General features: G+C 34.1%; 4 protein-coding genes across 5 annotated transcripts; 2 read left to right on the plus strand and 2 right to left on the minus strand.

Moving 5' to 3' along the window:
- Positions 1-347: 347 nt before the first annotated feature.
- Positions 348-2,160, minus strand: ecm1a (extracellular matrix protein 1a). Its single transcript, XM_065282251.1, has 3 exons — positions 2,023-2,160; positions 1,065-1,324; positions 348-984 (listed from the first exon to the last, which is right to left on the minus strand). Exons 1-3 carry the CDS (start codon positions 2,081-2,083, stop codon positions 781-783), a joined length of 525 nt encoding a protein of 174 aa, XP_065138323.1. The 5' UTR covers positions 2,084-2,160; the 3' UTR covers positions 348-780.
- Positions 2,161-6,708: 4,548 nt separating this feature from the next.
- Positions 6,709-9,120, plus strand: LOC135777926 (uncharacterized). Its single transcript, XM_065288218.2, has 5 exons — positions 6,709-6,863; positions 7,225-7,700; positions 8,485-8,539; positions 8,616-8,724; positions 8,856-9,120. Exons 2-5 carry the CDS (start codon positions 7,392-7,394, stop codon positions 8,890-8,892), a joined length of 510 nt encoding a protein of 169 aa, XP_065144290.1. The 5' UTR covers positions 6,709-6,863; positions 7,225-7,391; the 3' UTR covers positions 8,893-9,120.
- Positions 9,121-9,166: 46 nt separating this feature from the next.
- Positions 9,167-16,571, minus strand: pla2g4c (phospholipase A2, group IVC (cytosolic, calcium-independent)). Of its 2 annotated transcripts, XM_065288196.1 has the most exons (15): positions 16,531-16,571; positions 16,343-16,368; positions 16,125-16,233; positions 14,996-15,138; positions 14,698-14,896; positions 14,120-14,225; positions 13,248-13,388; positions 13,111-13,176; positions 12,335-12,529; positions 12,035-12,172; positions 11,817-11,909; positions 11,323-11,480; positions 10,999-11,164; positions 10,430-10,600; positions 9,167-9,799 (listed from the first exon to the last, which is right to left on the minus strand). In XM_065288196.1, the coding sequence occupies exons 2-14, from the start codon at positions 16,366-16,368 to the stop codon at positions 10,431-10,433; spliced, it is 1,710 nt and encodes a 569-aa protein (XP_065144268.1). In that variant the 5' UTR covers positions 16,531-16,571; the 3' UTR covers positions 9,167-9,799; position 10,430. The 2 variants fall into 2 exon arrangements, with proteins under 2 accessions (XP_065144268.1, XP_065144276.1); XM_065288204.1 differs by lacking the exons at positions 16,125-16,233; positions 16,343-16,368; positions 16,531-16,571 and adding an exon at positions 15,514-15,573.
- A 1,878-nt stretch (positions 16,572-18,449) lies between these two features.
- On the plus strand, positions 18,450-22,969 carry msmp2 (microseminoprotein, prostate associated 2). The gene is made up of 4 exons (XM_065288302.1): positions 18,450-18,514; positions 19,609-19,719; positions 21,253-21,361; positions 21,450-22,969. The coding sequence occupies exons 2-4, from the start codon at positions 19,611-19,613 to the stop codon at positions 21,625-21,627; spliced, it is 396 nt and encodes a 131-aa protein (XP_065144374.1). The 5' UTR covers positions 18,450-18,514; positions 19,609-19,610; the 3' UTR covers positions 21,628-22,969.
- The last annotated feature ends 35 nt before the right edge of the window (positions 22,970-23,004 follow it).

Genomic DNA, 23,004 nt, shown 5'->3' on the forward strand with positions numbered 1-23,004 from the left:
TATATATATATATATATATATATATATATATATATATATATATATATATATATATATATATATATATAAATCTATGTAAATTGAATGAATACTAATGTGTAACAAAATGGATTTTACACAGTATGTTGTTGAAAAATACCTGCATTTATGTTTACTAAACTATTTATTGCACAGTTATACTGCTATACATTTTGTTATGGAGTGCATTATGAAACAGTATGTTTTTGTAAATGGTAAAAATGAAACAGACATGACCTCTGTGAATTTGTTTAATATATATATATATATATATATTTAAATGAAGCACCTTATATATATATATATAAATATCAATCCTTAATAAGACTTTGCTTTAGATACACTCCTCATATGTTCACTAATGATTTTCTCCCAGAATTCCAACATCTGCATTACAGAAATCAGAAAAGAATCATTAGCTGATCTGCATTGGTTTATTCAAAAATAATTTTGAATGTCCAATAATTCATTGCAAAACTTTTACTGAGTAAAAAATGACACTCAGAAGTTTTTGTCACAAAATTGCATATTTTTAAATGACACACAATTATACATTTAAAATGTAAACATGTTGATAAACAGAATTTATTTCACCTGTTCTAAAACACAAAGCATGACATTTTAAAAATATTTTACTCTAGAGAAGCAAGGAATTAATATGGTAAAACTTTTCAAATGTATGCTGCTGTAGTAAATAAAAATGATCAGGTTTTCATATGAAATATACTTCTAAATCACAATATTCATTTAGCAACCAGACCTTTAACAGGTATTAGGGTCCCAATTGAAAATCCTGTCAGGTGGTATCATTGGGGCATTGAAATCAGGAAGGGGCTGGTAGGAGGGATTAGCAGCCTGTTTGTTAAAGCAATTCCACCTGTCTTCCCCTTTCACGTCACAGCATTCATGTGCTACGGTCATGATTGAGAACTCATCGATACAGAACTGGGAAAGGGAAGTTTTCCACTGCAATGACAACAAAAAATTAATCAGCTAGGAATATTCACATATAGCTCTGTTTATCACTTTTTTTTCTGTGTACTCACCGCCTGTTCGGCACAGCAAAGGATCTGTCCTTTGCCTGTGGCCACGCCCCCATAGCAGCACTGACCAAACCATGCCTCTAATCTGTTTACTGCATTTCCGGCTCGATGAGCATAAGCATAACTTGAAGAAGGAAAACAGCTTGCAGGGTATCTGGCACGGCCGTTGCCATGAAGACAAACTGCATAAAGGTTACTGAGCGTAGGTTTGGCTGGAGGAAAACTTAATTTTAAAAGTGCATCAGGGTCAATGTCCTGTCCACCTATATTAAGGGAGAGAAATATATATAATATCCTGTCAATCAAAAGAGGAAAATGCAATGAATTTGTGTATAAAAATTTTAGAGCTCTGTGATTAAAAAATGCAAAGAAACATCACTAGTTTAATGTTCAATATGTCATTATAAACAACATTCAGAAAATGTAATCTTCAGAATTTGTTAATGCAGGTTAATATAACCGCCAAACTATCAGTATCGACAGATATCAGTCTGAATAATCGGCTATCTGTATCAGTGGAAATGTTTTATATCGGTATTATATAATATCTCTATTTTTAATGCATTATTTTACAATGATGATATAAGTATTGTTAAATGAAAAGATAAAATTTGTAATTTGGAAAGGCCCTTAACCTTCTAAATATTTTTTTTGTTGTTGTTTGCACCATAATACTTAATTCTGTGTAACTGGAACCTGTTGCACACAAACATGGACAAATACACTGCTTCATGATCTTAAAAAAATATTTGGTTATTATATTTATTGGGTCCTCCTAACCCCAAAATAGCTGGTAGAAATCTGTAAAAAAGACAAACCAAAGCTCGGGTCTTAGGAGGTAAATGTTAAAATCTGAGAATAAACATGTAGCATTAAATATCTAAATATCTTATGGCATCTTTCATATGGTTGCCAAATAATCATGATAAATAGAGTAAAAATTCGTAAAAGAAGCACATACCTCCCCAGGTAATTAGCTGAAGAATCAAAATAGCAACAAGTGTGCTTTTCCAAACCATCATGAATTATTTCCTTTCTAGTTCTTCTTTTAAAATGTGCACTGTTGCCTTCAGGTCTGATGGAAACTTTGAGGGACCACAGAGCTCCAATCCAGATTTAAAGGGATGGAATGGGAATGGGAGGGGTGGGGTGGGGTTGTGATCATGGGTGGGTATGGCAGAGTTTGAAAAAGAGAGACAAGGTCGTCTTTTATTGATATAAATTCCTGCAGTGGCATTACATTAAACATCAACAGTAGATAGTCATAACAGGAATATCTGAGCAAGTTCATTACAGTTTACTAAAGGCATACATTTTCTATTTGGATATTTTTCTTTAAGGCAGAAAGAAGGGAAGATGATTATTTTACAATCCTTATAAAGGATACATTTAAACATAAAAAACGCTGTAAAATTGTGTAAGCCAAAATAAATAACCAATAAATAAAATGGAATAAAAAGAAAGAACTTTTGATTTGTCATTTTTCGTTTATGTTTTATGTATTTGGAATAATATTCAAAATTAGTTTAGCTTTTAATGTCAAAATAAATAGGTAATAGCATCTGAATGAAAGCCTCAGTATAAAATAGGCAAACAAAAAGACTATTTTTCCCTTATATCTGAAATACTATAAATCTTGTAACATAAATACGCCAAATGTTTAATAAAAAATCTACATGAGGAGACTGATTTTGCATGTTTCATTCCATATATGATATATCATTTCTACCATGTAGAATTTCCACATACTTAACTTATATGTTATGATAATGTAATGTTTTTAAATTTAATTTTAAATTTCTGCATATTTATACATTTAAAAACTCATAAAACATTTTGTCAGGGTTCACCAGCTGGTCTGCAGCATTTTAGTGTAAGAAACAGTTGCTGAGTTTGTTTGGGGAGTATTTAAGGCTGACTCAAAACAAACTGCATGGCACACAGCACAGAAATTTATCATATCGGTTCTCAATAGAGATTTATAGGCAGAAAATGCGTAAATGGATCATGGTTCATGGATTACAGCTCCTGCTTATCTTCACCAGCACAAACCTCTTTCAAAACATTCATGCTTTTTATCTAATTCAAATTTGATTGCTCATTGCACTGCCCAATAGTGCATGAAAGAAAACTCCCATGTCTCAGTTTTTCTGGGAATAATGTTATGCATCATACTTAGTTGAGAAACTACATTAATTAAAAAAATGAGGTATATTCTTCTGGCTGTTAAACAAAGCAAGATTAGTGGCAATTTCAATATGGACTTCTGAGAAATATTTTGAACCATACGATTTTAATATCTATCAACACTTCCCAAAATCTTAAGGTCATTCACATTAAGTAATCTTTGAATTGCCACATTTAGTAATATTGCTAACCAATATTTTGTTATTATCCAGCTTAGGCCTATTTGTTAGATTGCAGATGCTTTTCTACACTGTCTGATAAAATGGTACAAAAGCTGTCACTGGGATGGTGCACATTAAAAAGTCCAATATGCCAATGAGGCACCAACATATTCCTGAGGAATACAAAGGTCGGAGCAGTTTTTAAAAAGGCATTACCCCAGTGACAGTAGGTAATATAGATTAGACTATAATGGCTTTTTGTGATGTCACAATTAAAGAGTATTATCCATACAGTTTTTATTTTTGTTTGTTTTTCATAATAAAGGGTCAAACCGATATTAATTTCCAGGTCAGGGTTGTCATTACTGAGCTTACTCAAACGTTTGTTTGAATATAAATGTTAGGCTATAGTGTATTGTATGAGCTGAAGCAACACTCCCATATCTTCAAAACAAAAAAGACAAAGCAAAAAGAAAACTAGGTCAATATTAAAACGCTTTGTTCGTAACTAAAATGAAAGATAATACTATCTATATTATAAATACTTATGAATTTATATCAGACCCATATACCATGAGATGTTTGCATAGATTAGTGCTGCCCTGGTTTAAGAGAAGATAGGGTCATACGTAGTAGAGCAGCTTGCAGAGATCAAGCCCCCATTGGCAAAAAACATAGATTTTTTTAAAACATAAATTATATTCCAAAACAGATATACATGTTAATTTTGATTCTTACATTTTAAAACGTTACTTTGTAAGATACTTTTAAAACAATTGTTATTCAGCTCATAATGTTTGTTTTTATCAAAACGTTGTGATCGGTGGTACCTTTTAATCCAGCCGTCCAATCACGATGAAGGAAAGAAAGGCGGGACAAATACTGCACTGACAAACCGGTGGAAACAATTTTGAGTTTCCAAAGCGCCCTCATGCGCTTGTCAATAGAACAACGTCTGGGGTGTTAAGTTGCTTAAAAACCTTTGGTGGAGTCCGCTATTTTACCCTAAGATAGTATAAATTAATGACCTAATGTATTATTCACTGTATTAATTTTCTGTTTTGTTTTTACTTGTATTCTACATTAGCCATTAAATTGTGCTGTGTTTTAGAAGTGAAGAATATGTCCTAAAACTAACTAACCCTGTGAATTTTTTCTTTTCTTGCAATGGGAAGACAGTTTTCTTGGGATGCTATAAAATAATAAAGAATGCTCCACATTATTTACTTTTAACCTTAACTCTGTGCTTTATGTTGCAGTTCTTTTAGTCGAGCAACAGGTGGCACTACAACAGTGAAACAAATGCACAAACAAATGTGCGCTCCCATATAGAAAATACAGCCTATATCACAAAACTAAAATTGCATAATTACAGCACAAAAATAATTAAATCTCCATCATTATGTTCCACTGTCAATATGTAATTACCTTGAGTAACTGCTGAGATCAGGGGTAACATTGTAACCAATTTAGATGTATTTAATGACTCTTGCTAATTCTATAAACTACAGTGAACATTAAAATAAGGAAAATTGATTGGAAAAATAAGATGAAAATATTTCACAAAGTTTATAACATCCAACATAGTTGCCTGAAAGTATTTCTCACAAAGAAGTCTTTGTCAGTCGCATAGAGTTTCTATAGCAAACTAGGTTTGCTTATATTGATTAAGAGCCCATTATAAATGAGCATTCAAATGCATATGACTGTGTGGGTAGACAAGTATCTTCTTTCTTTTTAACTCCTTTAAGGAATAGTTGACCCCAAAATGAAAATTAGCCTATAGTTTACTCATCCTCAAGCCATACGAGGTGAGGTGTATATGACTTTCTTCTTTCAGCCAAGTTATATTAAATAACATCCTGTCTCTTTTCAGCTTTATAATAGCATTGAAGTGCCCCATTTTTAAGCTCCAAAACGCACATCTATCCTTTAAAACAAATCCAGTTATTCAAGTTATTCCGAGGTGAAACTAAGGGTTCTTGTATCATTTTGTATCTAGGTCCAGCCTGACCTTAACTCTCTTGTGAACATACGCACACTTCTAAACTCTAAAAAAATATTTAACCCAGGGCTGGGTAACTATAGGACAGAACACATTTCTGGGTTAAAATGACCCAAATTTATTGGTTGTCTTAACCCAACTGCTTGGTTATTGTTAATCAACCATGTTGAAACAACCCATTATTTGGGACATTTTAACCCAGAAATGTGTTCTGTCCTATAGTTACCCAGCCCTGGGTTAAAAACAACCCAATATTTGTTGTGTAGTTTGTTGAGTGTAGATTAAAAAGTTTGAAATATAAAAGTTTCCTTACAAAAACCCTTCATGTTTCCCAACATCACTCCAGAAGACTGTAACTGTATGGGTTTGTTTATGATGATGCTCTTTGGAGATTTAAAAGTGGGGCACTGCCAGTGACTCAATAATCAAGATTTAGTATTTAGGGCTGTCCCACCTTAACAGGGCGGAGAGTTTGCCACCACCCTGTCTAGATGAATGGCTGAATGTATTTTTATACTGTTATCAAGAGTAAACATTACAAGAAGAGAATGTTTAAAATATCTGATTAGGATAAAAAACAAACTACATTATGATTTTGTTTATTTATTTTTATATGTAATGACTTTTTTAAATTTGGTATTCTAAATATGCTTTTTAGATTTAATAAATGTCTCAGCCAAATATTTTCAGTTTCTTGTGATCACCAGCTAGAGATGACAGCCACCCTGACTTACACTGGTGATAAGAGGGGGGCCACGTTTAATTAAATTGTATAAAAATAAATGTATTAACATAAATTCTGTTTAATTAAACCTAAAAAAAAATAAGGCTACTAATTAACTACATTGTATCACTTAATATGTTTGTTTAATTCAAATTCAAATGGAGTGGCACACAGAAAACTGTGCTTAAATCTGACCAACAGATTAGAAGAATTAAAGTTTTCCTGGATAGAAACCCGTAAAGTGTTTAAGCACACATGCAGGGAAAAAGAGGAAGTTAAACCTCATAATCATTCCAATGGTGTAACCGTGCTGCTTCCCGATCAGTTCATCTATTAAAACACATCTTTCCATGAACACTTCAATAAAGATTTATAAAGCTATTGGTGGTTACTCCCTGACATTTTAATTCTCAGAGTAAGCTAAACTATTGCATGAAAAACTTACCATAAACTTCTTATCATTGCATTATACATTTCAAAATTGCATTTGAATGTGCAATACTTCAAGTACAACCCATAGCCATGCCCTGCTTAACTTGTCAGACTGGTAGAGAGGAAAAGGACAAAAGATTAAAGCAGTACAAGAGAAAGACATAGCCACACTACTCTATATCTAATCTTTTAATGTTCTTTGGTGATACAGATTTAAATATTGTGTTTTTTCATTTGTTTGTTAATAATATCAAGACACTTTTCAGCGAGTGCATGCAAGTAACTTGATAAAGGTGAGTTGATTCATTTTACTAACCTATGACATGTTGTTGATTTAGTCTTGAAAATGTTAAAAGCGTTTGCTGTGTTTATACGTTTTTTTTTTTTTGTCAAATACTTATCAGACAAACCATTAGGCTGTAAGTTTTTCATTCATCATTGATATCAGGACACCAGGAAGTTTAGCCTTATTTGCAAATCTAGTGTAACATATTGTATTGTACTGTAGGTAGGTTATACATGCATACTGTATGCATTTTTATAAATCTTATATTATATTACTTTATTTCACTTTATAGTCATGCATTTATTGCTTATCTACAGTTCTTGTTTTGAAAAAATAAAATTCATATTCCTCTGTTGTATTTTTTACAGATCTTACATCTACACTGTTCATACAACAAATATTTACAGATTGATAAAACTTTGGACTGTCTGCAAGAAGATATATAAACATATAGGCGTATATACTGTATGTGTGTATAGGCCTATAAGTTGATTTTTAAAAGCTCTGCAGATCTTGGAAGTACAACTACACAGGCATGGAGAGAAGATCATGCTGCTCATTGCTGATGTTGTGTTTATTATCAGCTGTGGGTCTGAGCGTGTTTGGATTCACGCGCATGCAAAATCAATTAACAACAAATCTAAAAGCTGATCTTGAGGTTTCGGAGTTAAAAGAGAAGAAATCAGAATTGGATATAAAAAATTTAGACATAGAACTTCAAAACATGCAGATGCAGTTGGAGATCTCTTTGACTGAGGTCAAGGGCCTTCAGGATGAGGTGAAATTATTAACTTCGGATCAAGAAAATATGGCCAAAGAAGCTAAACTATGTCAGGATTTAGTGGTAAGTAGTGAAGATCTTGAATAACAGTACTAGGTGTATTCAGATCCACCGTTGACTATACAGTAAGAGTCTGTAAGGAACCCTCTCTTGACTTATGCAATGATTAGATCTTTTGTCAAGTTTAACTTGTTTAGCCATTTTGTTGGTAAGTAACTTTTACCCAACTGACAGGTCATTTTATCAGATGTATGAATAGCAGCATGACAGGAAGATATAGTGTTACCTTATGCTCTTACTCTCAGTGATGCTTCTGAATTAGACATTGTAGAGTTAAATCAATATTTGCATGTTGTTTGTTAAGGGTTGTTCAGGAGACTGACATAAAAGCTCATTGGATTAACAGGTTTAACAACTAAGAGCACAACCAATTCAGTTGGTTTACTAACAGGTGCCAACATAAGTAAATTTAAGGCAAGATAATTCAGAAAAAAAGTCACTATGGCTATACCCTTTTAAAAAAGACATAATGTTAATGTTAATAATATTCGGTATAATGTACAAAATCCTACACTAAGCTAATCTCCCAGTAAGCGAGAAATCAATGAACCAACAACTCCATGTTGTTTAAATGGAGAATGTGAAACCAGGCTTAGCCGGGAGGGCCAGTTCAGTTGCAATTTGTAGCTTTTGATTGTGATGTTAATTAAAATGGTTGTTATAAACGGGTAAGTCTGGTTTTGTGGCAAATAGGCAGTCGGGGAATGTTTAAAACAGGGATGGGATAGAGCCGCAAAATCAGAAGCTGTTCCCATTTCTTATCTGCTTTTGTTTTGACGCTCCACAGGTCACATTAAATGACGAAATCACAGTCATTGTGAAGGACAAAAGTGACAATGAAGGTATGAAAAAAACAGTTGACCCTCTCCTGAAACAAGAAAGTTTATTAAGAAAGTTTAATATCTCTCTTTCTCTCAGGTAATTTTAATGCTGTCAAATTAAAGTGGACTGAACAAATAAATGGCCTTAAAAAACAGTTGGAGGAGCGTAGTCCACTTTGTGCCTTTGTGAAGAATTCGAATGCAACGTGAGTTTTTTTCTTTGATGATTTTAAACAAATTAGTAAAGTAAATATGACTAAATCAACAAAGCATGCACAATTTATTTTATTTAAATGTCCATTAATAAATCTTAATATACATATTGTTTTCATTGCAGTGGGCTGTGCATTCAAGCAACAACCAAAAGCAAATAAATCAAAAGTCAAAAGCAGCCTTAATGCCAGATTAAAGGAATACTACAAATAGATTTAAGGGCACATATAACTGCCCTTTAACAAACTAATGTGAACTGTATTGTGTGCATTTATTTCTGCAGTTGCATCTGGCTTAATATAATTCCTGAATAATGTAAATATTAATAATACTTGTAAGATACACTGGAAAAAGCATTTGCTAAATGAATAAATGTAACTGTAAATGTATGGATGTTTGTCTTAATGGTAAAAAACTGTGCTTTTAGCTAAAATGTTGGCTTTATATGCAGGAGCATTTTTTTTATTTGATCAAGCTTGAAACTTAATGGGGCGGTTTCCCAGCAACCCATGCACATTCTCAGACAGGCTTTAGATTCATTCAGGACTTATTTTAAGTAGTTTTTACAAACAAATCTAAAACTATACTGGTGTGCATCTTGAGACATAACAATGGTACTGATATATGTTATGATACATCAGTGCAAGGTGTTTTGAAATTAAAGCAGCTTAAACATGCATTTTACTCTGGGACTAGGATAAGCCCTGTCCGGAAAACGAACAATTTTTTAATATAAATGATTTAACAATAAACATTTTAATCGATAAATGCTTTGTTAGTTTTGAACGTTTTTTTCACATGATGTTTTGTTTCTATTGTGATACGTGCAACTACAATAAAATTAGCATCTTAGGTAGTATGTAATCAATACTTGTGTCGTAAGATATGTGTATAAAAATGTTTAAATTCATGACAAATAATAATAAAAAAACAATTATACACTAAAATGTATATGATAAATGAAAGGCATTGTGAAAAAGTGTAGTAATTGTTCCTGTTACTCTTTCTTACTCTGTGCTGCCCTCTATTAGCCAAGATCTAGAACAGCTCCAGTGTGACAATACAAACCTAACAATTTAGAAAAGAAGAAAAAGCAGTATTACAATTTTAAACGAAAATTTATAATTTATGAAATAGTTCACCCAAAACTGTCAATTCTGTCATCACATGTTGTTACAAACCTTTATAAAATAATTTAAATCCTCTACTCAGCCTGTAGTAATTTTAATTACTTTTATGTTGAATGTATTTGCTTTTTCAACCTACAAAACATACACAATACTATGGAAGCCCCTTCCCGCCATGTTGTAAAAATAATAAAATAAAATTCTGACTTTGTATCTTAGAATTCTGAGATGCAAAGTCACAATTCTGGGATGCAAAGTCACAATTCTGAGATACAAAGTCACATTTCTGAGATGCAAAGTCAGAATTCTGAGATACAAAGTCACAATTCTGAGATGCAAAGTCAGAATTTTGAGATACAAAGTCAGAATTTTATTTAAAAAAAATGACAACATGGCGGAAACGGGCTTCCATACAATTCAGTGGCATTACAAAGCAAAGAAGAGCCAGGATATTATTTAATATAACTCAGACTTTGTTCATCTGAAGACAGAAAGTCAAATACACATGGGATGGGTAAAGAATTTTTGAGTGAACTATTCCATGCACATAGAGATACCTTTAAGCACAAACCTTAGCCCAGATTGGTTGATTTCCTATTAATGATTTTCTGAATCTCTCTCAGTAGGTTCACTTTGTTATTTTTAATGTTCATCTCAGCTTTTTCCAGCAAATCATGGATCATTTCATCGCTGTAGGGTAGCTGAAAGGTTTTGTATCTTTTCTTCCACTTTGTAAATTCTCCTGTTAACAAAACAGATTTTCATAATTTTACATTTGCCTTTTCTGTACAAAATAACTGAAAGAGACTATAGTAATCTCCAACACTAACTATGCTAAATCTGTCACTTTGTATAAATATTGAACTGATATTTTTGTTGTTGTTATTATTATTGATTTTTATTATATTTTACACCTTTATGTGTTGAGTTTGCATGCTCTCCCTGTGACAGCGTGGGTTTACTCTGCAAATTATTTAGGTTATGTCAAATTAACCTTTCCCCAACGTTCATATAGATTAACTTTTAATAGATGCTGTAATGATATTAAGAAAAAATAACTAACTAACTAACTAAATAAATAAATAAATGTTCTTTAAGAGAGCTGTAGATATATTTCTGGACAGCATTTTCAAATATTACCTGCACAATTAATAATGTTGAAAAGAGGAATATGAATCACAGTCGGTGAATTGGGGCTTTCAAACACATAAAAGTCTCTTGGAGAGCGTTTGTCCTCATCAGATACTTGAACATCAGGGAATGGGATAAGTAGTTTTTTGCACGTGTCAGCAGTCTGAACCACTGTCTGTAAAAAAAGTGTGCATGTACAGGTTCTCATACTTTGCCAAAAGTTTGACAATGTCCTCCTCACATGATGCACATTTTATTTTTTAAACAAACCATTAGATTATCATTAGATGACAAAGCATGCGGGAAGTGAAGTATTTAAGTAGTCTACAGTACCTCGAATGGGTCGTCATCATCACTAAAATCAAGAGAGATGATCAGATCAATGTGTCTCTCTTTCCTCAACACTGAGAAATAGGGAGAGTTGATGAAGATTCCAGCATCCTCATAATGCCTTGTTTTCTCTTTTAGGATATGGGGAGAAACCTCATGTGCTAATAATAAGGGATGATAATGTTACCATTCTGTTTAGATGCTTACAAAAAGCACCACTAAAAATGAGTTTTTTAAGGAAATTGCCAAAAAATAAAATTAATTAATTAATTAATATATATATATATCCAACAGATAAGCTCTGGCTCGATATTAGTACAGTATGTCTACAGCCATAAACATGTTTGCTGTCAGTATTAGAAATGTCAGAGTGTATTATGTTATACATACAGTATATACATGTTATATTAGACCTACATATTATATATGGCATAATTCGGAAATTATGAATGTTGTTATTTAAAATGGTATGTCTTTGTTCCAGTTATTTTGCTTACCGGTCATGTTGTAGAGAAAGTTATATGTTGTGCCCCAGATCCAACAAGTAACTAACTCAATGCTTTTAATAACAGCCATCCATACCCCTTTGTCTATATGAACATAGAAGTGTAGTATTAGTAAAATCAGTAAATAGCTAATTAATGTATTATGTATTTTAATGTATTACAGTTATTTTAACATTAAAATTAATTTATTACACAACAGCACAACTCACAATTCAGATGTTTCTGCAGCAAGTCTGAATACTGCTCACATACATACAGAGTTTTTTCCTGAATGCCCTTCCTAACTATTTCCTCTGACATCATCTGTAGGGTAATTTCTGTCTCAGTTTCCTCTTTGTTCAGCTTTCCTTAAAAAAAATAAAACTAGACTTTATACTACATAAATACAGTTTATAGCACATATGTCGCTTTTACTAAAGTAACAGAACCTGCACATTTAACACTACATTGCTCAAAACAGCTGGATGTTATCTGAAGTGATCTGAGCATCAAAAATGTAATGGATATACCTTTTAGCAATTCATTCAGGATTTCAATGTGAGATGAAGGGTCCTCATCTCTGAAGATCATAAGATTCAGTTTCACAAGTGTTGAAGTCACCTGGAAGACTTGTTTTACATGTGAAGGGCTGAGCGAGTGGATGTCCGATTGGTTTCCTGAAGATGCCTGGTTACACATCGCATCTGACTCCAACCAAAAGAGCTCTTAAAAGCAAACGCTGCATTTTTATAGGTACAACACAAAATTCTTTCATGCATTTGAAGTGGCAGAGACATTCAATATAACCTTAAAGGTGGCGTGCATGATCTCTGAATGCCAATGTTGACATTTGAAATCACCTAAACAAGCACGCCCCTACACCAATAGAATCTGGACCTTCTTTTGATAGACCCGTCCCACGCATACGCAACCCAGGCAATGATGTTGTTTAGTAGACACACCCCTTACTGCTGATTGGCTATAAGTGTGTTTTGGTACTCGGGCAGACTCTCTTTTCCAAAGTGTTTTTCAAAAATCATGCACCCCGCCTTTAAATCAGCTAGATTATGGAGTGTATGCATGTTTTAATGTCAGTGCAAGGATGTTGTTAAGTTAAAAAGGCCACTGTTATATTTTGGTTCAGGTCTCTCTGTGTTTTTCTTCTGCCCTTTTTTATTGTCAGCTTGATGTCGGATGGCTTAGAAAAAAACACATCTCTCTAGTCACACGACTTCAGCTTTATTGTCTGTTACACAAAATTGTGTAATAGAAAGCACACACACAATGTGACACAATATGAACTTACTCTTTATTATCTTTAAGAGTTCCTTCAGTATTTTTTCACCGTCAGCAAAAACACTCCCACACAGACCTGCAGAAAAACAACAGGCAGTGAAATAAAATTGAACGATTATTCTCTTGCATATTTGTGTTCCCATTTACCTTGCAGGTACAACGTTTCCATCTCTAGCTGGTTCTTGATCGTAACCCCTTCATCAAACTGACATCCAAAACAGGAGGAATCTACAAAGGCCCCGGTGATGGAGTAGCCAACTTCATGTGGTGTAATCTCAAAAAAGACATCTGACATCAACAATGCAAGAATCAGTTCATTGTGCCATAACAAATGATAACAAATACAACCTTATTGTAAAGTGTAAAATCTTTTACTTTAATGGCAGCATACTGGATTTGGCATTATGTACTTGGTTATTCCAGCATAGCCAAAAAAAGTTTCTGAGAGTTTTTTTGTGTTTTAATGGAAACATGCAAATCAAAGCATGCTTACATTTCACTAGTGACCTTAATATAGTGAAGAATCTTAAAGGTGACATTTTACAAGAATTTTTTAAAACGTAAAATACATTTTTGGTGTCTCCAGATTACGTATGTAAAGTTTTTGCTCAAAATACCATATAGATAATCTATTATAACATGTTAAAATTGCCACTTTGTAGGTGTAAGCAAACATGTGCCATTTTGGGTGTGTCTCTGCACTAAATGGCAGTGCCGTGGTTGCATAGTGCAGATTAAGAGGCGGTATTATCCCCTTCTGACATCACAGGGGAAGCCAAATTTCAATTACCTCTTTTTTCACATGATTGCAGAGAATGGTTTACCAAAACTAAGTTACTGGGTTGATCTTGTTCACGTTTTCTAGGATGATAGAAGCACTTAAACATGGAAAAAAATAGATTTTCATGATATGTTCCCTTTAGATAAAAATCTTTACATTATCAAAGTCATTCATTCTTCTGTTTTAGGTGAATAAAAAATTCCAAGATGCTGCTGTAAAATGCAAACACAGAAATTACCTGCTTCCATTTTTGCACGATTGCTCCACTTATCGATCACATTGTAAATGGGATAAGGATCTTTGCCGTGTTGACTCCTCTGATGGGAAAGAGGACGCTCATCTATCTGTAGGGAAAATATATCTCCAGTTTCAACATATACAGTATCTGGTGTACACACTTCACTTCTTTTTATTTCTTCTTGTAATGATTTGTGACCCTATCTGTGAAATCCAGGCTAAAGTTTCATAATGTAATAAGGAGCATCAGTGTTTGATATCAATCATTGATTTCACATCAATTTGAATCTTTGACATGACCTTATACATTAAAGATATCAAGGTTTTATTTTTACGGAATGTTGTTTAGATTATGTAGGATGATTTTATGTAAATGACTTCACAGGCATGGGGTCACATATAATTGCCAGACCAACCCAAAGGCTTTACAGGGCATGACTAAGACTGCTTTTAATGCAATCTTAATGAAACGTGAATAAAACACTATACTTTAACACATGTTTGTTCAACACAGAAACAGCTACGACATAGTTACTTTTCTTTTTTCTCTTTATATTTTAATAAAAGTATCACTCTCACCTCTTTTACAATCTCACTTATTACTAATGCTGCCCAGACGTCTGTCAAACTGAAATTGTCTTTCTGGTAGTATTTTATAAGTTTTGACAGCTTGTCCATCCAACTGACTCCACCACCAGTAAGTCTCTGTATGATGTCATTCTTCACTTCCTCCAGCCTGCAGGACCAATCCGGTTCTTTGTATAAAGATGCCATGCACCTACCAAAGAGAAGGACCTTAACATTTGTGTGCATTTGAGATTTAAGTTAAATCTGACAGAGGATGTTCATTTGTGTATGTAAAAAGGCTGTAATATACCAGGTAGATCCAGAAACCCCGCCCAGATATAGCATGCAGTCCAACAGACCCTCTTTATACAGCTGGACTAGTGATCCCATTAAACCCATCATAGCTCTCTCACCACCTCCTGAACCCAACAGTGCAATATTGGGTACCTCCTCCTGTACAGTGTGCAGCAAAAAACGTGAGTTGCAAATTTTTCCGCTGTGTAAAATCGTTTTCAAAAAATTGTTTCTAAGCACTAAGGGGCGGTTTCCCGGACAGGGATTATACTACTCCTAAACTGCAATAAATTGAAGAGCTGTCCAAACTGAAAACTACTTGCACTGACATATCTTGTAAAATACATGAGTGCCCTTTGTTTTGCCTCAAAATGCACACAAGTAATGTTTTTAGTAAGGTATTCTTTTTAGTCATATTTCCTAATAAAACTAAGGCCTAGTCCTGGTTAAAGCCAATCCCGGTCCGGGAAACTACGCCTAAAAATGTTACAATGTATTGCTGAAACAGGTTACAAAGAATTAACTAAGTCTTACTAAATTTGTGGAGTTACGCCGTTGAACAGTTTTTCCCCATTTCTGTATTCAGGATTATTTGGGCGGGGCTAAAACGGTGTCTCGATGACGCATAGAGCAACCGAGCAGCTTTTTCGCGAGTGGGCGTGGTTTGAGCGCAGCCAGCGGACACGCCCCCAGCTTTTGAGAGCAGAGAATCCTGCCTGTTTTCCATGATTTTGATAATTTATGTAATTTATTTGGCCGTTCTCAATCATTCAAATTTGTCTGGGTGGTTAATTTTCCTGCGGTGTCAGAAACTGAGAACACTTTTAATATCGGACTTAAAAAAATGCATGACTGCTATTATCTAAGGTTTAGCCTACAGTTCAACCAATGAAATGGTGTTTACCTTTAAAAGATATAGATAAAAACCTTTCTAACAAAACAGAGGTTTTTAAATTACATAAACTTAGTATTACATTAAAATATAAAGATAAAAACCTTTCTAACAAATAGCGTTTTTTAAATGACATAAACATAGTTTATAGTATGAAAATATGTTTCATTTAGTGACGTTTGTTATCCATTGTCCTCTTGCAGCAATAGCACACTTGCTGATATACAGTCATAATATATTGGCATGTGTTTACCAGTTTACAGTGCATGTTATGCTGTAGTAGACATTGAAGAACTGATTCTCTTCTGCTGCCCACATGATCTTTCTCAGACTCATTGAGAGAATGACTGATTCGCACCACACTGTTGTATAAAACAGGGACAGACAGGGTTATTTACTATAGTTCTGAAAAATGTTTTTTTTATGACATGAGATTGAGAAGCTATTTTAAAAATAATTTATAGATATTACTTTTCTGTTTGATTTTCCTTTGGCATCTAAGAGAAAATAGAGCAACCAAGAAGCATTACAGACCTGTTATATCATAAACATAATACATGCACTATATAATATTACAGTCCTATAGTTAAATTATCCAAATATGATCTTTAAACTTACTTTATTTAGAAAGCATGTTCAGAGATTTTAAGGGCACTTACGTTTGCTGGCAGAGGTTGAAGTCTACAAACCAAACTGAAACTTTTCATCAAGCGCATGTGACAGAATAAAAGAGGAAATATAAGTTAGCAAATTTAGAGAAATTTCTAGGAAAAATGTATGCTGAAACTCTGGAGTGTGGCAAACACATGATTTACCAGCTGAGAAAAAAAATGAAATATGCTTTAATGTCAAAACATTTTATAACTGCACTGCCAAAAATCAAGATACAAAAGCTGTCAAGGGGAAAGTACACTTTCAAAAGGTCCTAATATGTACCATTTAGGTACAAATATGTGCCTTGAAGTACCAACACATATCTCTGAAGTACCTTTTAGGTATGCACTCTTTGGGTACTTTTTGAAAGGGTCCCAGTGAGAGCTTTTATACATTTATTCTGTAAGTGTATATATTTAATTTTGCCGTTTTAACATCACAAGCAGTAAAGTTAAATTTTTACCAGGAAATCAAATTTAGAGAAGAACATACATATGATGATCGTTTGGTCATGATCTCCCATTTTTCTGAAACTTTGGAAAACCCCAGATCCTACAGCATGACCTTCCCTTAGCACATACATTATATACATTTTTTTTCAAAGTATTTTTTTTAATTGATCAGTGCATATCACATCACTCTTTATAAATACTGATTAATTTCCCAAAAATTTAACATCTATAATTAATATTAAAGACTGTCCAAGTGATTTATATTTTTTTGATATTTTTTACTAAATAAAATGTTTATTTATATTTACCTTAAACTCACAAATATATTACATTTTCATTTAAAAAAAATATGACATTTTGTGCTAATATGATGCAAACAGGACTGGGAATTTACATCTTTCCGTTTTAATTGTGTTCTTGTTAATTTGTAAAGAAAGAGTGCTCAGTGTAAATGTGTCTGTGTGTAGACACAACAGCAGCAGGTGTGTTTGTATTAGCACAGCTATAAAGATTAAGACAAAACAAACAATAAGAAACAATGTAACAAACACAATCCTTCCTTGTCTTTACATTCATCTTAGCCTTGTTCTGTTTATCTCAATTCAGCAACAAGCATTTAGAGAAACATAAACAGTTGCCCATCTTAAACTTTATAAGAATAAATGTAAAGTGTATATATATATATATATATATATATATATATATATATATATATATATATATATATATATATATATTCAGATACACATACAGAGGCTGCGAGAGAGCAGCTGATGACGTGAGCGTGTTTGCATGTGTGTCTGTATAAAACATGCACTGTAACAGTGTGTTATCTGTGTGTTGTGTGTACAGATGCTGTTCAACACACATGTGCAGACAGCATCTGACGTCAACCCTCATCATCGACAAACCTGTGGGTGACCCCCTAGATGTTAAGTCAGATATCATCAGTATTCAAAAGGGGAAATGTGACCTTTGACCTACGAAAAGGCAAAGTATGAGGCATGCCACTATAAACCAAAAAATCATTGTATTGCCACAATTATGTAATAACCATTTAAGCAAAAACTAAATGTATAAACTAAAGAGAAAGATTTACATGTATGTGAAAGGAGATTTACATTGTACATTTTTAATATGTAATGTTTATTATTGATATGCTGATTTTTTATTATTAAATATTAGTGGTGTAATACGTATACACCAATGATGATACCAGAGTATAACAGAATGCCTCATAGCTATATCAATTCATTTCTTTTTTATTAGGACCATCAGTCATTTACATTTTCATTATCGTGTTGCCAATCTTATCAACAGTAAAACATTCTGTGTGCACAGAAACAAAGACGACTGAAAGAACAGAGTGAGGATGAACAGAAATGATGGAGTATGTGTGTCTGGGGGGGAGAGAAAAGCAGGTATATAAAACCTGTACTATGACAGAGCATCATACACCACACATGAACACACCCAGAGATAGAAGACACACAGACGAAGGAAACAAGAAAAGGGGTCTTAAGACAAATCTCACAAGGTAAGAAACTAATTTATCATCCAATCTCTCTTAATAAATATCTTAAAGGGCAGAGAGCAGATTCACCACACATCATAGAAAAAATATATAAAAAAGTTATAATTATAATTTTTTATTATTTAAAATTATATGAAATTTGATGTTACTTAAAGCACAACTGGGATAGGATAGCTGGCACATAATATATGAATAATATTAAAATAAAGATATAAGGATTTTTGATTTGCAATTCAAAAATGGTAACAAACCAACGCTATTTTATACACTCAGAAATTAAAGGGATAAGTTACCCAAAAATGAAAATTCTGTCTGTCAATTTCTTTTTTTCTGATTAAATCAAAAGAAGTTATTTTGATAAATCGTGGATAAGCTGATTTGTAACCATTGACTTCCATAGTAGGAAAAACAAATATGATGGAATTCAATGGGTCCTGTCAACTTTGTGCTTACCATCATTTATCAAAATATTTTCTTCACCATTTATTACAATACTTCCATAATAGTCGTTTTCCTACTATGGTAGTCAATAGTTACATACAATCAGATATGTGCTTACCATCATTTATCAAAATATCTTCTTTTGTGTCCATCAAAATAAAAAACTCATACAGGTTTAAAACAACATGAGGGTGAGTAAATGATGAAAATATTTTTATTTTTGGGTGAACTATCCCTTTAAAGGTAGCTGTCACTGAGGCAATATCGTTTCAAAGAGTACCTAAATGGTACATATGGGTACTTCAAAGATATTGGTACTGCAAATGTACATATCCAAATGGTATTAGGACCTTTTTAAAGGTACCGTCTCACTAACTGCTTTTGTTATGTCATATAAAATTAAGACCATATAAATTATTGTTTGCAAATGAAACTATAGTGTCTTTTACACTGCCTTTTTATTGAAAAATGACTGCATTTTAATTCATATAATAACTACTACTAATTCATAATTAACAATACCAAAATATATTCATAGACAATATAACACCACCAAAAGATATAAAAATATGCAATGAGTTGGTTCATTTATTATGTTTTTACTTTATGTGAAATAGAGATTCATTGGTAATGTAACCTAATATGTGCCTCCTTAGACATGCAGACAACAGAGATGAAGGTTTTACTGGCTGTGTTTTGTGTGGTTACCATAGTCCAGTCCTGCCACGCAGTGTCCAGCAGTGGTGAATGCTACTTCAACGCAAAAGGTAACAAAACAGAGGTACAGGACTGAGTCATCAGTTTGGATAAAACTGCTTTTAATTAAAAGTAGCATTAACTAAATATATTAAATGAAATATTAAAATATAGCATTTATTTTTAGGGAACTTTTTAGCGTTTCATGGTAAAGCATTGCATTATCAGAGCAAAAGTCAAGAGATCTGATTCCCACAAAAAATAGGTAGCCTAGTTATTTAAAAATATAGTTTAAAGGTAGCCTGGGTGCCAGCCGATCTTAGCCCCGCCCACAACATTTTGAGGAACGGGAAGATCGGTCTGGAGTTTCACCGTTGAGTTGCTACTATGCTCGACCCAAAGCTGGTCGAACCAATCAAATTGTCAGGGCGGGCTTTATATGATGATGGACAGATGATCAGTAACGTAAATCAACCACGTCACCAAAGAGCGCGTGTGTTAATCTGTTGTTTACAACGAAATGGCTGCCGCGGTAGAAATCAGATGTGTGGAGTCTGTTCTAAAAGATATCGACAGAGCATTGATTTTAAAAGAGGAACAGAGAAACGCGAGCAAGGCATTTGTTGATGTTTTTGCCGTCCTACGGGATTCGACAAAAGTTGTCGCACTTATGAAAGATCAAGTTAAAGAAGCAACTAAAATGGGTATCACGGCGATGCAACTCGGTGTGCACGACGAGATGGATATAACAAGCAAACGTAATGGGTATCGTCGTGGATGAAGTTCAACTAATGTACAAATGGTAAGAGATAGTCTTACTGTATGACTTAATGTGATATAAATGAAATGTTGTAAACATAGTAGGTGTTGATGTACGTTCGCAAACTCAGACTTGTAGTGTGTGTCGTAGCGAAATAACTAGCAGTTCGGTCAAGCTGCAAATACGTCATTTCAACATACGTCTCACACCCCGTTGCTCTGATTGGTCGTAGGTCTATCCAATTGAGTGCAGAGGCATTTTTCGGTTGAGACACGCCTCATAATTATAGCTCAATGGAGCGGTATCAGACTCAAATTCTGACTAGAATTGAGTATGACAACGTCAGGCTAGTTTAAAGGGATAGTTCACCCGAAAATGAAAATATTGTATCATGTTGCTATAAACTTGTATACATTTCTTTGATCTGCTCAACACAAAGGAAGATATTTGTAATGACGCAGGAAACAGGAGCACCATTGACTTCCATAGTAGAAAAAAATAAACCTATGGAAGTCAATGGAGCTCAAAATATATTGGCTCTGTTTTCTGCAGAACAAAGAAATAAATACAGGTTTGTAATAACATGAGTAAATATCATTTTTGGGTGAACTATCCCTTTAAATGCATTGTATTGCGTTAGATCAAAGCATCCGCAAAACACATAAATGCAATTTAATAACACCACGATAACAAAAACATAAATCTGTAAGCAGTGCAAAGGTCACCGATTCTATCCTCAGGGAACACAAACAGATTTACCATGATGAATGCAATGTGTTGCATTGGATAAAATGCAAATAAAGTCTGTTATTGTACTAAACTGTGTCTTTTTCTTTCTTTGCAGCCAGTTGTGAACACAAGGGCCGTGTATATGGCATAGGAGAGATGTGGATGAACGAGGAATGTTTCCAGTGTGTTTGTTTTGAACCTCTCGGAGTGGGCTGCTGTGAAGAGTATGTTTCCAAACCGCATACTTGCACAACTACAATCACTCTGAAACACAGCTGATGTTTAACACTGTTGTTCTTTACTGTCCTCTAGCGGAAAACAGCCTGTGGATTACCCGCCCTGGTGTGAAGCTGTTAGAAAGCCAGATTCCTGTACGGTTGCTGTGGTGATGAAGGCCAACCATAAACTGCCTTGTCTGTTCAGCACCAAGAGCCGTTGGAGATCAGGGCAAGGGCTGCTGTGGAAATCAGATAATGATCCACTATTCTAGACTGCACCATTGACGCGCACAACCGACACAGTTAATCCAAGTAGTTTTGTGTAAAAAGAAATCTGATAAATTGCATGGAACTATTTTGGGATAACAAAATTTAAGGATTTCTCTGTGTTCAGTCCCAGCATGATTCCAGCCTGGATTGTGCGTCAGTAGAAATTTGACCCTATAAGAGCGCACACGGTCAGCGCCTTACAATTTTTAAAAATGTATATTATAATTAAATTATATTTTGAGTCCCAGACCTGCAATGTGCACTGGATTTAGGACTCTGTATGTGACTGACAACAAAAGTGTAACTGGGATTAAATATTTTTCCAGTAACACTGATGGCTATAAAGCAAATAAAATAAATAAAACTGAAATCAGGAACACTTTGTGGTTAAAATCAATTTTGTTCTTCACTTATACAAGTAGTTCTTAAAAAGGGGCCGGGCCACCTTGAGGGGCACACGATGGTGCGAGGGGTAGCATAATTATTTAATAAAAACTGTAATTAACCTGAGAAAAATAAAGCTACCAACCAGTAGCCCTGCATTGAATAATTTAATACATTGTTTATTCAAATTCTTAGTTTGAGATTGTTTTAAGTCATGAATTTTCTTTATGAGGGGTGCATCTGCATTATAATTTTGGCACTTTTCCTTTGCATAGTACCCCACTGGGTCAGCTTACTTTTGGGAGCTTTTCCATTGGGTGCAGTACGTAGTACCGGATACTTTTTAAGTACCCCCTTGGTAGGGGTTCCAAGCGTCCCGAGCTGACACCAAAACGTGACGCGAAAACACTTTAGATCACCGCTTGGTCTGAAAGAATCGCCAATACCACCATCATTGCTATAATGTTAAAGATTAGCTTTACCTTCATGCTAGCTTGCGCTGTCTTGAGTAAACCTGTTGTCATCTGTGCTTTGCTGTAAGTTCCCAAACTCCCTTTAAGTGATGAAAAACATCCACAGGTTGTGAATCAGGAACACCAAACAGTTTTTTTCCCAGACTTGCAGTGTGTGGCAGCACATTTGCGACGCAAACGTCCGCATATATGCTTAAATGCAACTTAAACGAAGCTCAGTGGAGTGCGTCGACCGCAAACTGTCATGCGAGACAGAGGTAGTGATAAACGCAATATGCAAACATCTATTTGTGGTGGTCAATTTAAATTTTGTGGTGGATTGAGAAATAAATGAATGTATGGGAATGTACAACAACGCTCTCACTTGTATGATGTCACAGCAGTAGGCAGCGCAAATATAACGGCAGGCCTATAATCCCTCCCACTCCGAAGTGTTACTAAACTCGATGGAAAAGCTAACCAAGCCAAAGTGAGGTGAGCTGACCTGACCCAAACCAAACCTTGGGGTACTATGCAATGGAA

Source organism: Paramisgurnus dabryanus, chromosome 19, assembly GCF_030506205.2.
Source record: "Paramisgurnus dabryanus chromosome 19, PD_genome_1.1, whole genome shotgun sequence".
Lineage (NCBI taxonomy): Eukaryota > Metazoa > Chordata > Actinopteri > Cypriniformes > Cobitidae > Paramisgurnus > Paramisgurnus dabryanus.

What these genes read in the sequence shown, in the direction of transcription:
- ecm1a (XM_065282251.1), bottom strand. Translation starts at nt 2,083, where the DNA reads ATGATGGTTTGGAAAAGCACACTTGTTGCTATTTTGATTCTTCAGCTA. An exon ending in TCAGCTAATTACCTGGGGAG is followed by an intron (nt 1,325 to 2,022) that starts GTATGTGCTTCT and finishes CCCTTAATATAG; the next exon opens with GTGGACAGGACATTGACCCT. An exon ending in TTTGCTGTGCCGAACAGGCG is followed by an intron (nt 985 to 1,064) that starts GTGAGTACACAG and finishes TTGTCATTGCAG; the next exon opens with TGGAAAACTTCCCTTTCCCA.
- LOC135777926 (XM_065288218.2), top strand. Translation starts at nt 7,392, where the DNA reads ATGGAGAGAAGATCATGCTGCTCATTGCTGATGTTGTGTTTATTATCA. An exon ending in AACTATGTCAGGATTTAGTG is followed by an intron (nt 7,701 to 8,484) that starts GTAAGTAGTGAA and finishes GACGCTCCACAG; the next exon opens with GTCACATTAAATGACGAAAT. An exon ending in GTGAAGAATTCGAATGCAAC is followed by an intron (nt 8,725 to 8,855) that starts GTGAGTTTTTTT and finishes TTTTCATTGCAG; the next exon opens with TGGGCTGTGCATTCAAGCAA.
- pla2g4c (XM_065288196.1), bottom strand. Translation starts at nt 16,368, where the DNA reads ATGCCAAAGGAAAATCAAACAGAAAA. An exon ending in GCTGCAGAAACATCTGAATT is followed by an intron (nt 11,910 to 12,034) that starts GTGAGTTGTGCT and finishes ATGTTCATATAG; the next exon opens with ACAAAGGGGTATGGATGGCT. An exon ending in CAACATTATTAATTGTGCAG is followed by an intron (nt 10,601 to 10,998) that starts GTAATATTTGAA and finishes TTTTGTTAACAG; the next exon opens with GAGAATTTACAAAGTGGAAG.
- msmp2 (XM_065288302.1), top strand. Translation starts at nt 19,611, where the DNA reads ATGCAGACAACAGAGATGAAGGTTTTACTGGCTGTGTTTTGTGTGGTT. An exon ending in ATGCTACTTCAACGCAAAAG is followed by an intron (nt 19,720 to 21,252) that starts GTAACAAAACAG and finishes CTTTCTTTGCAG; the next exon opens with CCAGTTGTGAACACAAGGGC. An exon ending in GGAGTGGGCTGCTGTGAAGA is followed by an intron (nt 21,362 to 21,449) that starts GTATGTTTCCAA and finishes ACTGTCCTCTAG; the next exon opens with CGGAAAACAGCCTGTGGATT.